The sequence below is a fragment of the Quercus lobata genome, chromosome 1, assembly GCF_001633185.2.
Source record: "Quercus lobata isolate SW786 chromosome 1, ValleyOak3.0 Primary Assembly, whole genome shotgun sequence".
In the NCBI taxonomy this organism is placed as follows: Eukaryota; Viridiplantae; Streptophyta; class Magnoliopsida; order Fagales; family Fagaceae; genus Quercus; species Quercus lobata.
In genome coordinates, this window is record NC_044904.1 from 17632260 (window position 1) to 17649915 (window position 17656).

The following is a 17656-nucleotide window of genomic DNA, read 5'->3' on the forward strand; positions in this document are numbered from 1 at the left end:
CGGAAATGCCTTCGTCTTTTATCAGATCAAAAGCAACAAATCGAAAGAACAAAATAGTAGTACCCAACAAAAAAAAAGGAAAGTCTCATGAACCAAACCTCTCCGATCAAACGCCCAATCTGAATTTCTCTCATTTCCGATGGCCAACGTGTCGGTGGCCGCCGAGTGGCAACTTCTCGGCGACCGTTACTACCGGAAACCGGAACTCTACCACCCGATGCAGTGGAGGCACATCGATCTCAGCCGCAACAAAGTCGCCTGCGCGCCATTCGGCGGTCCGATCGCTCTCATCCGCGACGATTCCAAGATCGTCCAGCTCTACTCCGAGTCCGCACTGCGAAAGCTCCGCCTCTTCAACTCCGCCGGCGTTCCTCTCTCCGACGTCGTTTGGAAGAACACCGGCGGTCGCTTGATCGGCTTGTCGTGGAGCGACGATCATACTTTGGTCTGTATCGTTCAAGACGGCACCGTTTATCGCTACAACGTTCACGCGGAGCTGATCGAGCCTAATCTCTCGATTCTAGGGCACGATTACTTCGAAGAGAATGTGGTTGAGTGCGTGTTTTGGGGAAACGGCGTCGTTTGCATTACCGAGACCTGTAAGGTTTTCGCTGTGCCGGATTTCAAGACGAGGACGGTGGTGAGGCTGGCGGATCCGCCGCCGCCGCCGAGTGAGTTGGAATTGGAACTGGAACTGGAGCTGCCGCATTGCGTGGCGGTGATCGAGCCGCAGTATACTCTGTCTGGGAATGTGGAGGTGTTGTTGGCGATTGGGGATGGGATTTTGATGGTGGAGGAGGATGAGGTGCAGGCTTTGCCGGTGCCGCCCGGGGACGGGCCGCTTCAGAAGATGGTTGTTTCCGGTAATGGGAGGTTTGTGGCGGCGTTTACGCACGATGGCCGATTGGCCGTGTACTCGACTAGGTTCGAGAAGGTGTTTGAGTACCAATGCGAGGTATGATTGTTATATACAATGCCTAGAATGATAAGATAGGAAGGTTGTGTGTTATGGTTTGAGATAATTGGACAAAACCCTTTTGAAAGCTTAGGTTTTTATTGGTGATTGTGAGGTTAATTTGTCATGAACATGTTGAATTCACTATTGGCAACTTTATTGGTTTCTTTGAAGAGGTCTGTTAGGATAGTAGGGATGGGATATGTTTTATTTGAGCTATTTATGTTGTTACTTATTGCTATATTTTATGATATGCTGAAGGTTCATTGAGCTTATAGAGATTGTATATTTTGATATGCGATTTTGGAGTTTGTGTGAGTTTGATAGAAATAGGATTGCTTCTTTTTGCCTTTCAAAGTGAATTATTGGTTTGGTTTTATAAAATTTTGATTGTGATTTGACTGTAATGGAAATTTGATGGTGGGTTTAATTCTTTTTAAATTAAATGCCTACCTAGTGAGAACCCTGTTCTCTGAGCTGATGTTGCAATTAGAGTGATGCTGTCTTCTAAAGTGATGAGGAAAGATTGTATAAATACTGCTAACTGCTGCCCCAAATGCAACTCACTTATAATAATTTCTCGAACAAAATGGATATTTTTAATCTTCATGTGGCATCCTACCCTTCTTTCTTTTATTGTTTTTTAGTTTCGTTGATTAAAGGATTAGAGTAGCCTATAGTTTGTTGTTTTTTGATGGGTTCTTAGCACACTGCCTGTGTGGTTTTTTATTGTACCTTTTCATTGTTTTTGGAATGAAAATTAGAGTAACTTATATGCAAATTATCTTATATAATTTTCATGTGTACAGTCAGCTCTTCCTCCTGAGCAGCTAGCTTGGTGTGGGTTAGACAGTGTGTTACTTTATTGGGATGATATGCTTCTGATGGTGGGTCCTTCTGACGAACCAGTGCGCTACCTATATGATGAACCAGTAGTTCTTGTTCCTGAGTGTGATGGAGTGAGGATATTGACTAATACAAGTATGGAATTTTTACAACTGGTACCTAGTTCCACAGTATCCATCTTTAAGATTGGGAGTACATCACCTGCAGCTTTACTGTATGATGCGTTGGATCATTTTGACAGGCGCAGTGCCAAGGTAGGCTTCTCTCTCTCTCTCTCTCTCCATAGTGTAAACAGAAATGACTAATTTCATTTATTTATTTTGGCCTAATAATAAAGAGCAATCATCATGGAGCTGATGCCATAGGTTGAATTCTATTGTATCTATAAAAAAAATTCTATTTATTTTGAGCGATTCCAATTTCTTGATTAGTATGTTATTGGATTTACCATATTTCTCTTCCTTTTATTTTTGAGTCATCAAAGTTAAAGACAGTGGAAATTGATTATTAATCTCATTTGCTGATGAATACAGAAAAAAACTGGCATGGGCATACTTTGTCAACTGTCAGAAGCTTCTGAAATTTTTGTTCCTATACTTGTGAGGTTGTGGGTTCAAGACCCACTAGGTGTATGTGTAATTTACAAATACTACTAATAATAAAAAGCTTATGAGGATTGCAATATACCTAGTTAGACCACATTTTTTTTTTCTTTTTTTGTTGATCAGACCACATTTTCTTGTTAATTTGTTGTTGTGTACGAGTGAAGGTCTTTAACATTTTTTTTTTTTTTTTTTGGATAAGAAATAAAGATTCATTGATAATAAAAAGAGAGAGACACCCAAGTACACAGGGAGTATACAAGGGTGAACAAATCAAGAATGAACATTACAAAAATCAAGTAAATCCAAAATAGAAGAAAAAGGATGGTTCCTCCACACAGAGAACCAGTTCAATAAAGTTTTGAAAAATAGAAGCTTGAGGTCAGGCATGGAACGCTCAATGTCTTCAAAACACCTACTATTTCTCTCCTTCCAAATGCACCACATCAAACAATGAGGAACAACCATCCATATATCTCCATTACGATGGCGACCAAATCGACCTTGCCAGCAAGCAAATAGCCCAATGACAGACATTGGCATAACCCAATAAACTCCAAATAAACCAAACACCATATCCCACAACTCCAAAGCAACCGGGCAATGAAGGAAAAGATGGTCAACAGTTTCACAATTACACTTGCACATATAACACCAATCCAAAATGCAAACCTTTCTTTTCCTTAAATTGTCAATTGTCAGACATTTCCCCAAGGCAGCGGTCCATACAAAGAAAGCCACTCTAGAGGGAATCTTTTGCTTCCAAATGCTTTTCCAAGGGAAAAACTGCTCACTATGACCAACTAGAAGATGATAGTATGCACTAACCATGAACTCCTTACTCTTACAAGGCAGCCAACATCTCTTATTCTCCCCGATCCCCCTTATAGGAGTGCTATAAATGGTATTGATAAAGCTCCTGAAAGCTTCCAATTCCCGATTATGCACATCCCTACAAAAATGTATCTCCTAATGGAGGACACCATTGGTGTACCTCATTAGATCTGCCACACTTGCCTCTTTTCTATGACAAATCCTAAATAATTTAGGATAGCGGTTAGCGAGAGAAGAAGAACCACACCAACTATCTAGCCAAAGCTGCACTTTTGATCCATCTCCAATTTCACACAGAATAAACCGAGACAAAGAGTGCCACCCCCTTCTAATATTTTTCCACAAACTAACTCCATAAGGACCAGAGGAAGAGCTAGAACACCAACCACCCCAATCACAACCATACTTCACCTCTATCACTTGACGCCAGAGAGCATCCCTTTCTTGCCCAAATCTCCATAACCACTTCCCTAAAGCTACATTGAAAGTTCTCAGGTTCCTCATCCCCAACCCACTTGAAGCAAGCGGAGTACACACCGTAGACCAATCAACCAGATGAAATTTAGGCTCATCTCCTAGGCCACCCCACAGAAAATCCCACTGAAGTCTAGCAATTCGGTTGGCCACTGAAGCAGGAATAGGGAATAAAGAAAGAAAGTAAGTAGGAAGATTTGAGAGAGTGCTTTTAATTAAAGTGACTCTACCTCCCTTGGATAAATATAATTTTTTCCAACCTGCTAATTTTCTTTCCATCTTCTCTAGAATTGGTTTCCAAATTGACTTGTCCTTAAATTTTGCCCCCAAAGGAAGACCCAAATATTTCATTAAGAATGGTTTACCTATTGGTGCCCCTTTCAAATTTATCATCTCATGTCATATTGTCATTTTACCCAGTACAATATGAATTTAACATTAAGAATGGTTTGCATATACGTTTTACTATTTCTTTTTTACTTATTATTTTATTTTGGATTATAAATTGGTGTGAAGGAAATAAAAATTACACAAGTACTATATCAGTGGTTTAATGCTATCTTTGGAGTTACTTATAAAGATTTTTTTTTTCTCATTCTTTGCCAGGCAGATGAAAATTTGAGATTGATAAGATCGTCATTGCCAGAGGCTGTTGAAGCATGTGTTGACGCTGCTGGTCATGAATTTGATGTTTCTCGTCAAAGGACACTACTAAGAGCTGCAAGCTATGGTCAGGCCTTTTGCAGGTAGGTGTTGTTAGCTGATGCATTAGCATTTAATCTTATGAGAAATGTTATTAGACATTGTTAGTATTTGACTCATCAATAGCTAACATTCTGATATTTATGTATTTGATATTCGAAATATAGGCATTTCAGCTTAAGTTGTAAGGAATAAAGTATACCCACTCTGCCACGGCTCAAATGAGACTGGATTGTGATATATTTATATGGAATGGATTGGATATAGCTAAACTAAAATCAGGCTTGGGCCAGGCTCTGACTTTCATGTTTGAACCAGACCTTTATTGTCATTCTAGAGTACATAGTTTTAGGTTAGGCTTGATTGCTTTGTTGCATTGGGTCATATGAAAGTGTAAAGTCCTTTCATTGATCTCATTTTGGGATATTTTGGTGAATCAAATGATTCCAGTGATTTAACCTGGCTGCAAATTTGGTGTTACAATATTTGATAATTAACTATACATACGCAGAGACCGCGCGCGCGCACACACACAAATATGTAAAAGAATCCGCATAAACCTTTTGAGAAAGAAACAAAGGTTGGGGGAGCAGCTGGAGGAATTGGTTGGGGAAACACTTGTTTGACATATGGAATTTGACATCATTATGTTTGATGTGGTGTATCTAGAGGGAGAGGAATAGGTGCACTTTTGAGGATGTGGAGAGCTTGGGGTAGCAGCTTCTAGTGTCATTTAAAGGGTCTTTATTTGATTGTTCTTGGGCTTAGGGACTCAAATCTAGTGATTCTCTCTCAATTTTTACAGATTCCCTTTGTTCTTGTACATAGTTTTGAGTCTTTACTGTAGTTTTTGGCTACTTCATGTTCTTTTCCATGAAGTAGTCTTTTTTTAATGAAACTTTATCTTACATATAAAAAGAAAGAAAGTTTTATATGTCCCAGCCTTCAGCTATTCCCATTTTGGCTTCCTCTTTGGCTCCTGATATTTTTTTTTTTTTTTTTTTGCTTTTGAAGTGGCTACACATGGTGCTGGAAATGGCCAATGGCCAGATGCTTTACATCATTGCTTGAGTTATGAATCTTTGTTTCTAATTACTTAATAAAAAAAGAGAGCACTATTGCCAAGAGTCTTGTGGCTTGTTTGGCACCTCCTGGTGTTTCTTATGTAGATGCCTAGGGTTCAAATCCTCCCTCCCTCTTTGTATTAACTATAAAAACAAAAAGAGAGCACAATTATTTGTGAAGAGTATTTTGGTACTGTTGCCACTCATTTTGACATATCTTGGACTCTTTCCCCCTAAGAAGCATCAATACCAATACGGGATATGTTTTCTAGTACACAATAGACATGGGGATACATCAATTCTTGAAAATCTAGGGCATATACAGCACAGATACTTAAATTAGATAATATACAATAATTATTTTTAAGTATATATTATGCTAATTTTTTTATTATCTTAAAACGATACACAAGAAATGCTAAAAGGTGTGAAACGTGTCTAAATAATCAAACTAATTTAGAAGCTATTAGTTTTTTTTAGAGAAAAGATACAGAGGAGAAAACAATAAAAAAATTAAACAATTATCTCGTGGTATTTAAGAGTATTCGACATGTTTGATATGGATATGACTATGGATTTTAAGTAGTAGTGCTTCCTAGCGTTTACTTCCTTCTATTGCCTGTTAATTTCATGACTTTTAAATCCAAAGTCTTAAAAGAACAAACATATTTTCTGATTTTTTGCTGTCGGTAATGATATCCAGTTGGCTTTGGCAGCAATTTTCAACGTGACCGTATTCAAGAAATGTGTAAAACTCTGCGAGTCTTAAATGCTGTGCGCAACCCTGAGATTGGCATCCCTCTTAGTATTCAGCAATATAAGGTTTTCAAAGCTTACTGAATTCAGTCTCCAATTTCAAAACTAAACTTGCATGCTTTTTTCTTTGAATTAAACTGAATAAGTTTGTTGCCCCAGTTGCTCACACCATCCGTTCTGATTGGTCGTTTGATTAATGCACACCAACACCTTCTTGCTCTGCGGATATCAGAGTACCTTGGAATGAATCAAGTAAGTCTATATAACTTATACAGACTTTGCAGTTATGATAGATTTGTGTTGTTGTTTAATTTAATTTAATTTTATATAATTTTTTAAGGAAGAAATTTCATTCAAACAAAGAAATCGTACAAGGGATAATTTTAAATTATGATACATCCTCATATCAAGTTACGTTTGCATTGTTTTTTTTACACTGGATTTCCATAAGTATGCATGCAGCATGCCCCATCCACCTATTGGACCATAGTTTGTCTGGGATAATCATTTATATGTTGAGATTTGTACGGTACAATATGTCATTGGTCTTGTGGTAGTTTATTTTTATTGATACCATGGACTAGCAATGCTTTTTGCTTCCCATTTCATTGTTCCATTGTTGTGAGATTTGTTAGATACCATATGCCTACTCTGAAGTACAGATACAAAAAACTAAATAAGACTTATCCAGCTATGAGGATTCATCATTAATTTTATAAACATATATAAAAACTAAAGCATTTAAAACATATAGAATAGATGTGCCAAAAATGTAAAATCTTTTGCTGGCACCAGTAGGGAGAGAAACTCATGAGACTGGAAATGTGAAAATTGAAGCATGAAATTAATTAGCAGCACAATAAGGTTCATCTGGGGATTACTGCATCAAAGAACCCTACTCTTTCCAATGGAAACATCAGAGGATAGATAGGTAGGATGTAAGAATGGAGGCAGATATCAGAAACAGGCTGATTGCAAATATGTTTAGGTTTTAGAGTTATAAATTGAACATTTAATTACGAATTTAAGATGCAAATCCATATAATTATTGTTGAACGTTTTGAACGATTTTTTTTTTTTTTTAATTAATAAAAAAAATATTCATACTAAAAGTAGCTCAAGTGCAGCTGATGAGCTATAACTTAATTAGTGTTTCCTCCTCCCATAAAATGGGATGGAGGTGAGGTCATGGGTTAAAGACCCATTGTGTGCTTGTGTAACTTACCAATAATAATAAAAATGCAGCTCAATTTCACAGGGTGTACTAAAGAATTACCTTTAACAATGATTTTTGGCTGACGCATATCTATCATAGTTAAGTGAACCATAATCATAAAAGTTTAGTTTAAATGTAATGTGACTTGAAAATAAATATCTAAGCTAGCGACAAGATAGGCTGATTGTAAATTTACATTAGAGATTTAGTTTGAGTAGTTATTGATGAGGTTTTAGTGTGAGTTTGTGAGGCTAGAGGAGGCTGGAGCACTAGAATTGTAAGAGGTACTTATGGGTGTGGGATGTGGAAGAGCATTAGAGAAGGAGCAAAGAAGTTCTTTGGACAGGTAGTGTATAATGTGGGGGAGGGTCACCGTATTAGTTTCTGGCATGATCCTTGGTGTGGGATTACTCCTTTAAAGGACCTTTTTCCTAATCTGTTTACCTGTTCTCGGTCTAAAGAGGCTTGGATTTTTGACCTCATTGTATCTGCCTCAGAAGGGGGAAGTAGGAGCTAGAATTTTCAATTCCGCCGAGCTCCAGAGGATTGGGAGCAGGAAAATGTTTGTTCTTTCATTGAGTTTCTGTATTCCTCTATGCCAAGGGGTGAGGGGGATGATACTTTGACTCGGAAGTTGACTAAGAAGGGGGTGTTTGATGTGCGCTCTTACTATAAGTTGTTGTTTGGTCCTCTCAATGAGGTTTTTCCTTGGGAGTGTATTTGGTGTGCAAAGGTGCCTAAACGGGTGTCTTTCTTTTTATGGACATCAGCTAGGGATGGGATACTCACTATTGATAATCTAGTTAAGAGAGGTCAATCCTTGGTTAATAGGTGTTGTTTATGTTGTTGTGATGGGGAAATTGTGGATCATCTTCTATTCTATTGTAAGGTTTCTCATGCATTATGGAGTGCAATTTTCGAGGTATTTGGGATCCATTGGGTATTGCCAAAGACAGTTAGCTCTCTCCTCTTTGCTTGGAGAAACTGGTTTGGAAAGCATCTGTCAACCATATGGAATATGGTCCCAGCATGTTTAATGTGGCTGGTTTGGACGGAATGTAATACACGCATCTTTGAAGACAATAAGAGAACCTTAGATCTTTTAAAAGCTCTTCTCTTTGGTACTTTGTTTTAGTGGCTGCGTGTTTGGGGTTTTACGAATTGTATTTCCGTTTCCAAATTCTTACACTCTATTAGATTAAGTTTTTGAACCTGCTGTATTTTTTCTTGATCAGAATGTTCACCATCGTGAACATGAAGCTCAGCATTTTTGAATAAAAGTTTTATTACCTATAAAAAAAAAGTGATGAGTTTGTGAAACTTTTGATGTTTTTCATATCTTATCAAGTTCATATATATATCAAAATAATAATAATAATAATAAAGGTGTTTTAAGCAGTATAATTTTCTTGAATAAAATTCTTTTTGGAGATTGGGAAAGTAGTTAAGACAAATGTTTGAGAAATGCAAAGTACATGAGGTAACAATCTTGAAGATTTTTAAAAACCGACTGAGCTACACTTATTTCTTCAGCCACTGTATAAGTGGTGCCTATAATGTGGAGGTGGTTGTTTCTCTATATTGGCACCATACTAATAATAATTTAATGAATAAGCTAAAATCACGTATCCTGCCTCTTTCAACCCATCTCTACTAATTTCTACTTCAAAGGCCTTTTTTTAAAAAACCAAGAAATAAAATCTGACCAAAATATTAATGAGATGGAATATGGGTATTACTGATTGCTTGTTTATGTTCTAATTCATTTGCCTGAAAATGATTTGTGCTCTCTGCAATGTATATTGACAGTGAGTGACTTGCATATGTTGGTGTACGTCCTTGTTCTTAATGCTTCTTTATATCCCTTTCCTGCCTACTGAATTTTGGACATTAAGATACTGTCATACTCTCTGGTGTTCAATTGCAAACTAAAATTTTTTTAACCTCAATGTAGTTGCTGCCTTATATGGGAATCATAACTTCTTGTATATGTAAAATAACTTTTTCCTGATTATGAGTGTTGCAGGAGGTGGTTATAATGCACTGGGCATGTTCAAAGATAACTGCTTCATTAGCAATCCCGGATGCTGCTCTCCTTGAAATCTTACTGGATAAGGTTGTCTAGGTTACTTCAAAACTCTATGTGATATCTACTTATTTCATTCTGTGCAAATACAATTTATATATCTACTTATTTCATTCTGTGCAAATACAATTTATATCATGCTCTTTTGTGTTTCAGCTGAGATTATGCAAAGGAATATCCTATGCAGCAGTTTCTGCTCATGCAGATAAGAATGGCCGCCGGAAATTAGCTGCTATGCTTATTGAACATGAACCACGTTCTTCCAAACAGGTATTTTTCTACTTCTCTTTCTTTCTTTTGCATTTCATTAGCTAAAATCTGCTACGTTTTGATGCCCCACCAAAAGAAGTGCTGGGGCATTTAATGGAAAGTTTATTATATACAATTTATGATTCTTTCACTACAGGTCCCTCTTCTTTTAAGCATAGGAGAGGAAGATACAGCTTTGATGAAGGCAACTGAAAGTGGCGATACTGACCTTGTTTATCTTGTTTTGTTCCATATTTGGCAAAAGGTAATACTGCCACAAACTTAAACCAAAGTTTCTCTTTTTAATGATATCACCAGATGTGATACATATTCTCTTCTGGTTTGATGCAGAAGCAACCATTGGAGTTTTTTGGAATGATACAGGCCAGAATGCTAGCAAGGGATTTGTTTATAACTTATGCACGGTAGCTATACAGCCTTGTCTGATTTAGTTTATATTTTCGTTTCTCCCATGTAATTAATCTTTTCTAGGTACTATAGTTTGCAAGTGAATAAAAAATCATAGTTACTAGATGCTAATGGAACACTTGAGGCATTAAGTTTGGGTAGATCCTTGGGGGGGGGGGGGGGCAACTCTACAAACACATCCAAAGTAATGCTCTTGATTCAGTGAAATAAAATCTTGAAAACACCATGAAGGAAGGTATACATCCTGGGATTTGAAAACATGTTCTTGAAAAATATATTCTGGAGCTTAAAAAAATACAATGAAGATAAAACATAAATAGATTTTAAGTGGCCTTTAGGTTTAAGAGTAAAAGGTATGATTCCCAACAAGGAGAATCAACGAACAGCATAGGAGAGGAGAGAAAAAGGAGGGGGGGGGGGTGTGGGGTGTTGAGGAATTTCAACGGGATTGCAGGGCTTCTTATAATCTTTTTCAATTTCTTTGCCTTTTGGTTGAAACATTATACTAAAATAAAAAAATGGAATATGAGAGAGAGAGAGAGAGAGAGAGAGAGAGAGGCACTTGGGCTGCATCTTTCTCTGCTTTTGTGCCTAGGTTGTGCTTTTTCGGTGGTCAAAATGGAATCTTTAGCTGTTAAGTATCTAGTTTGTGTGTGTTCTATGTGTGAATGCTCATTGTGTTAACCGTTTCAGGTGCTATAAGCATGAATTCCTGAAGGACTTCTTCCTATCAAATGGACAACTCCAAGTATGTTTTAATTCTTTGAGATCAATGATTGTGTGTGTGTGGTATGCACGCGTGTATGTATGTTTGTGTGTATATAAAAGTTTCAGTTGAGAGTACATTTTGTGTTTGAAAGGGTCCTGTAGAGAGTAAGGATTAGGGAACCATAGGCTGGTAATCGTTTGTTGTATTTCTGATTATTATAAAGGGTGTTTAGTGTAAGATATGGTTTGAGCATCTGATTATTATAAAGGGTGTTTGGCGTTTGCATATCAAAGAAGATGTAGCAATAAATACAAGTATGATATCTAATCCACTGCCATACTATAATATGTTACTAGCAGTTGATGTTTCCTTTGTGCTTCCAGCCATGCATTGATTTCTTAGTTCTATTTTTTTTAATAAATGATAGTACTTAGTTCTATTTTCTACTACTGTAAACTTCCAGATAGGGTTACTTCTCTAAATCTAGAAAAGATTTAGCTGAAAGTGGAATCATAATTGTCAACCCAAAGGACAAGGGGGGTTTCTCTGTGTGACTAGTTAGAACAGTGGATCCTTGTACAGTTGTTGATCCCTACTCTTATTAGCTGATTTCTGTTTATAGTACAGGACTTGCAAAGCTAATTTGGTATTTGATTGAATACTTAATGAATTTTCTATTGATAATCTCTGATACGCTAGAACATTGATTTATGCTAAAAGTTTCTTCTGGTTTTTGTAGGAGGTGGCTTTTCTTTTATGGAAAGAGTCATGGGCAATAGGAAAGAATCCCATGGCAAGCAGAGGATCTCCTCTCCATGGTCCACGCATAAAACTTATTGAGAAGGCTCATAGTCTTTTCTCAGAAACAAAGGAACATACCTTTGAGTCAAAGGCTGCTGAAGAGCATGCCAAATTGATAAGGTGAGAAATGATTTACTTAGATTACTCATACCATTTGTTCCTGAGCTCTCTCTTTGTAATTAGTTCTCTTCTGTTTTTCTTTTTCTCTTCTTTGTAATCTTTGATATGCTTTGTGTTTTTGCATAAATCAGTTTTTTAAATATACATCTTTTTTACTTATCAAAAAAAAAAGTTATAGTGCCCCTTGTTATATCACTCTTCAAGACGCAGCATGTTTTATTGGTTTTACAAGGTTATATTAAATAAAAATATATGCCAAGTATTTAGGGTTTAGACATAGTTATTCACACTGCTTCTGGAGTATGAAATAACTATTAATACAAGATGTAGAATAATAAATAATGCTACTACTCTTTTTTTTTTTTTTTTTTCTATAGAATGCAACATGAGTTGGAGGTGACTACAAAGCAGGCCATTTTCGTTGATTCAAGCATCAGTGATACAATCCGCACTTGTATTGTATTGGGAAATCATCGAGCCGCAATGAAAGTGAAAACAGAATTCAAGGTTTGTAAAGTTTCTTCAATTGCTTCTTAGGGTAAACTAAAAATAGGGTTCATCTTGTTCCTCATTCCATGAAATTTTAATAGAAAAAGGGTGCTGAAGCATGTCCTTGGGTGAGAAAATAGGGTTCATCTTGTTCCTCATTCCATGAAATTTTTAATAGAAAAAGGGTGCTGAAGCATGTCCTTGGGTGAGAAAAGATTGAGCAATTTTCAGCTTTCATAATTGTTTATGTGCCACCTATTTGTTTTATCAGGTGCACTTTTGAAGTTGATTGTTGTTGATTTGTCTTAGGTTTCTGAGAAGAGATGGTATTGGCTTAAGGTTTTTGCTTTGGCTACAATCCGAGATTGGGATGCCCTGGAAAAGTTTTCGAAGGAGAAGAGACCGCCAATTGGTAAGTTTTCCGACTCTAGTTTAATTTAAGATGGTCATGAAAAGAAGCAAACACAATAGTAATCTTATTTTGTTTACATGTAATCTTCACTAGTTGTCTAATATTGAATCATGGATTTGATGTAATGTATGCATTGGGTAAGAGTATTTTAGTTTAGGTGGTAACTATTGTCAAGTATTCCTTCCAGTGATGTGCTCTTCCAATTTGTCAAATAGTTGATTTTTGACCAGGAAATACATGAAATCTTGGATATTGGTATCTTGCCCGAACCCAATCTGATTACTATGGTCTGCTGGCCTTCTTAAATCCCTTAATTTTGGTGGAGTATCTGAATACTAGCATCTGACAACTGTAACTTAACTAAGCCTTAATTGCAAGGAATGCTGTAAAAATGACAAATTTATATCAAATAATGAATACTAGCATCTTACAGATTTCAATAATTATAATTAAGTTAGGTGGAGTATCTGAATACTAGCATCTGACAACTGTAACTTAACTAAGCCTTAATTGCAAGGAATACAGTAAAAATGTCAAATTTATATAAAATAATGAATATTAGCATCTTCTATCCAAAAAAATATATATATATTTTAGCATCTTACAGATTTCAATAATTATAATTAAAACGAATCATATTGCTCTTAATTATCTATGTTAGGATAAACAAGAAATGATCTAATATCCAAGTCTATGAGTAATTTTTAGGGAGATATGACCTAGTCTATATCCAATGATTTTATCTATATTATAAGATATAATGGATTCAAAAGAGTTTTATGTCAAGGTTTTCTCTCTAATCTCTCTTGATGTCATAAGTTTATTACCTATTTGCATTTCTCTTCTAATAGGTTACAGGCCATTTGTTGAGGCATGCATTGAAGCAGATGAAAAAGGAGAAGCTCTAAAATATATCCCAAAACTTTCTGATCCTCGAGAAAGAGCTGAGGTAATTAAACTTGTTCAGCATATTATATGCACTTCAGATTCTGCTGCTTGCCCAGATTCAGTGCTATAATTTTTTTGCTGAATGAATTTCATGCTACTAAACGTGCCTAATAGACTGGTTAAGAAAAGAAACTTAAGAATCTAGTCTGTTAAAATAGTAGTTCAAGGTTCCAGCTTCCCACTTGTTATTTTCTGTGCGGGCCGTATATGTTGTTTCAAAATAAATTTCTCATTTTTGATTATGTGTTGTATGCATAAACAGTTAAGCGGTTTAATGATAGCTCATGTTAAACTTATTATTGCTTTCATTTTTCTGACTGCTTGCGTGAGAGTACTGGGTTTTTTTTTTTTTTTTTTTTTGAAAAAATTTATCTGTATAATACATATTCAAGCACCCTAAAGTGCCATTCTTTAATTTTTGAACAGTCTTATGCTCGGATTGGAATGGCCAAGGAAGCTGCTGATGCTGCTTCTCAGGCAAAAGATGGTGAATTGCTTGGTAGATTAAAATTGACCTTTGCACAAAATGCAGCAGCTTCATCAATTTTCGATACTCTTAGAGATAGACTGTCCTTCCAAGGTGTTTCATAGTATTCTGACGCCAATTTTTGTGTTTCACTCTCATTATTTTCCTTTCAAGCTTCTTTTCTGTGTGCAATGTGTGCATATTGTTCCCATTAAGTTGTGTATATTGCTGGATGAATGTAAAGGCACAATAGTTTGACAGTCACAACTGGAGTTTTTGTAATTGGTGAAGTGCTGCCCCACTATTCTGATTAGGATGTTTTCTAATTTATCCATACTACTTTGTTTGGTCCTGTATTTTATCTCGGTAATTGCAGAATATTATCAAAAAGACATTGCAGAAACTTAATTTTCTGTGTAAATGTTTTCTTGGATTAATGAATATTGATGGTGTAAGGCATTGAAAATATGGATGTCATCTTTCGTTCCAGTATACGCTTGGTTGAGACTTGAGAGTCTTGAGACCATGTATCATCGCGAGTTGAATCCCTTATAAATTTGTAAACAAGACTATCAAGTTTTCTTTGAAAAAAATAATAATGATATATATATATATATATATATATTTATATCTGTGTGTGTGTGTGTGAGAAAGTATGTTCGGTTCAGCTCTTTTACCCTTGTACTTGGTAATGATAATAATAATAATAATAATAAATTAAATATATAAGAAATATTTGAAAAAGGCTAAAAATATTAGGAATTTTATTACATAAAGTTTGTAAATTAATGTGATAATGAATATGATTAGTAACATATCAATTTGCAAATCTCATGGGATAAATTTGTAGTATACTAGATGTTAAGTGGTGCATTTTGAAACATTTTGTAATAAATTTTAACAATGTCCTATGTATAATACTTATTATGTCTTATAATATTTGAGTAATCAACTTAAATTATATGACACGTCATTAAAAAGAAAGGACAATCAGGAATATGAAATGAGCCAATTGTTGAGTGGATTAACAAATGTTTAATTATTTTCGTTAATTTTAAGCATATAATTATCTTTTACTTTTTTTTATTATTTTATAAATACAGTAGAATTTAAACATATTAAACATATGGTGTATGCTCTTATAATTAGAGTAAGACATCATTTAGTTTTTGGTATAGGTTGAGCTTGAACTCAAAACTCGCTCTAGGAATTTTTTTTTCTAGAGTGGTTATTAAGACTGTGGGGTGTTTGAGTACCGAGAAGAACAAGGAGCGGGACATCCTTCACTGAGCCATATGTAAAGTTCCTCAGTTGCTTGAGAAGAGGATGGAAAGGATACATGATGTCTTATGAACACCCGAGGAGGAGAGGTAACACTCTGGGGGAGGAATAGTGTGGTGGTAGAAAGCTATCTGAAAGGGTATACCTACCACCCTCGCATTGAATGCCCGGTAACAAACTTATTAGTTGCATTAATGAAGAAGTGACCCCTGAACAGTGTTTTCACAGCAAGCAACCCATTTCTACCACCTTCAACAAAGTCTTGATGGGACAAGTATCAAAGGAAGAGTTTTTGGGACATACACATGGAAGGCTAGGATGCAAAGAAAAGAGGATATATAAGAAGAAAGAAGTTCTACAATGGGTGGACTTCTTTTAGAGAGAGAAAAAAACAGAAAAGTAAGCAGTGTACTACTTGACAAAATTAAAGCAAAACATATATAAGAACTTACCCTCGGGAGGGACCGAGGATCGCTCTCTTCATCAATTGCTTAAGTCATACACTTCCTTGTCTAGGAACCACATTATTAGCTTTAAACTTAGGTAATCATTCAATTGTAATTGCCTTCACATCTCTACACTAAAACAATTCTATTGTTTGGGCTTGGGTTGAAGTGCAAGGCACCATTAACCTAAGTGGTCTTGGGCTTCCAAATCCAGCGCTTATAAAGACGTTAAGAGACTTAAATTATATAAAATCTTTCAAATTACACCTCTAAAGTTTGGGGATGTTTAGATTTTACACTTTAAAATTTCAAAATTTGGATTTTATTTACCCTTTGAAATTTGAAGTGTTTGGATTTTACACCTTGATATTTCAAAATTTGGATTTTACCCTGTATAGTTTGGGAGTGTTGGGATTATTCACTTCCAAATTTTAAAACTTCAGGGTGTAAAAATCCATACCCTCAAAAACTTTAAGGAGTAAAATTCAAACACCCCTAAAATTTAGGGGGTAAAATCCAAATTTAGAAATGTTAGGGTAAAAAATCCAAATGCTCTCAAACTTTAGAAGGTAAAATTCAATTTCTAAAATTTCAGCATATAAAATCCAAATACTTCCAAATTTTAGGGGTGTAATTTGCAATTTACTCTAAAATCTAATAAAAAGAGAACTTGAATATATTAAAATCACAAAAAAAAAAAAAAAACACAAATACATGAAATTTTACAATTTCCTTTTATTAAAATTCAATTAAACTTAACTTTAATTTTTGTCCTTGCAATATTTTTGTTGTATGTATAAACACTATTAAAAAGAATTTTTCTTATTACTTTAATTTTTATTGTGTCCATAACATTGATTTATCAACAATTTAACTCTTTCATCAAAAAAAAAAAAAAAAAAAATCTAACTCAATTCAAATTTTTTGATAGTACAATTTTGTTGTGTCAACATCATTATTTTAGTTGTTACTCAACTCACTGGTTTTTGTAGATATGTTTACACATATTGGTTTCTATCATTGTCTAGTTGCCTTTATTCTTTTATTTATTAACTAGCAGTAACATATTCCGAGTACAAGCCACATGTGGCAAAATTTTTCTTTAACTTTTAAGTGGTAAGTTTGTTGTTGGGCTTTCCCGCCACGCCCTAAGATTTAAGATCAGTAAATTAATTTTTGATATTGGACTTTTTTCCCCTTGTTTTAGATAAATAAAATTTGTTGTTGGACTTATTCTTTTTGTTTAAAAGGGCCAAGGATATTGTTAAAAGATGCCGAGTTTTAATTTTGTTGGGTTTAATTCCCTAAATCAATCACCTAATAAAAATTTAGGGTGTTCTTTATTATTATTATTATTTTATTTTATGATAGACAAAAATATTTTATAGAAGGAAGCCTTCCTCCCTTATTCTCATCCTCGGTCTAAGCCCTCTCTTATTGTTTGATTCCCTCTCTTACAAATTTATTGATTTGGGCCTAGATTGAACTATACAAGTTTACTATTCTAAGTGGGCTTGGGCTGATAGAATTTTTTGGTCCTTACATGTTCCATCAGTATTAGGGATATAGCCTTTTTTGACAAATTGTCAGCATTATTTTTATATAGAACCCAAATTAATACCAATTTTATTATTTGCAAATCACAATGGCATACTTGATAAATAAATAAATAAATAAAAGAATCAAATATTCATATATACATCAATTGATGGATCATGGATAGTTACAGTAATTTTTTTTTTTTTTTTAATGTATGAATGTGTATATATAT

At 35.1% G+C, this 17656-nt stretch overlaps 1 protein-coding gene across 1 annotated transcript; it reads left to right on the top strand.

The window, feature by feature from the left end:
- On the top strand, window positions 1-14626 carry LOC115981610 (protein VACUOLELESS1). The gene is made up of 15 exons (XM_031103888.1): window positions 1-955; window positions 1765-2055; window positions 4318-4457; window positions 6194-6299; window positions 6393-6485; window positions 9476-9565; window positions 9692-9805; window positions 9942-10049; window positions 10136-10209; window positions 10907-10961; window positions 11662-11843; window positions 12221-12350; window positions 12642-12744; window positions 13596-13693; window positions 14119-14626. Exons 1-15 carry the CDS (start codon window positions 140-142, stop codon window positions 14281-14283), a joined length of 2565 nt encoding a protein of 854 aa, XP_030959748.1. The 5' UTR covers window positions 1-139; the 3' UTR covers window positions 14284-14626.
- Window positions 14627-17656: the final 3030 nt, after the last annotated feature.

Bases quoted from the DNA above. Each gene is read 5' to 3' on its own strand.
- LOC115981610 (XM_031103888.1), top strand. From the start codon at position 140: ATGGCCAACGTGTCGGTGGCCGCCGAGTGGCAACTTCTCGGCGACCGT. The intron at 10,962-11,661 runs GTATGTTTTAAT...TGGTTTTTGTAG, and splicing joins TATCAAATGGACAACTCCAA to GAGGTGGCTTTTCTTTTATG. The intron at 11,844-12,220 runs GTGAGAAATGAT...TTTTTTCTATAG, and splicing joins GAGCATGCCAAATTGATAAG to AATGCAACATGAGTTGGAGG.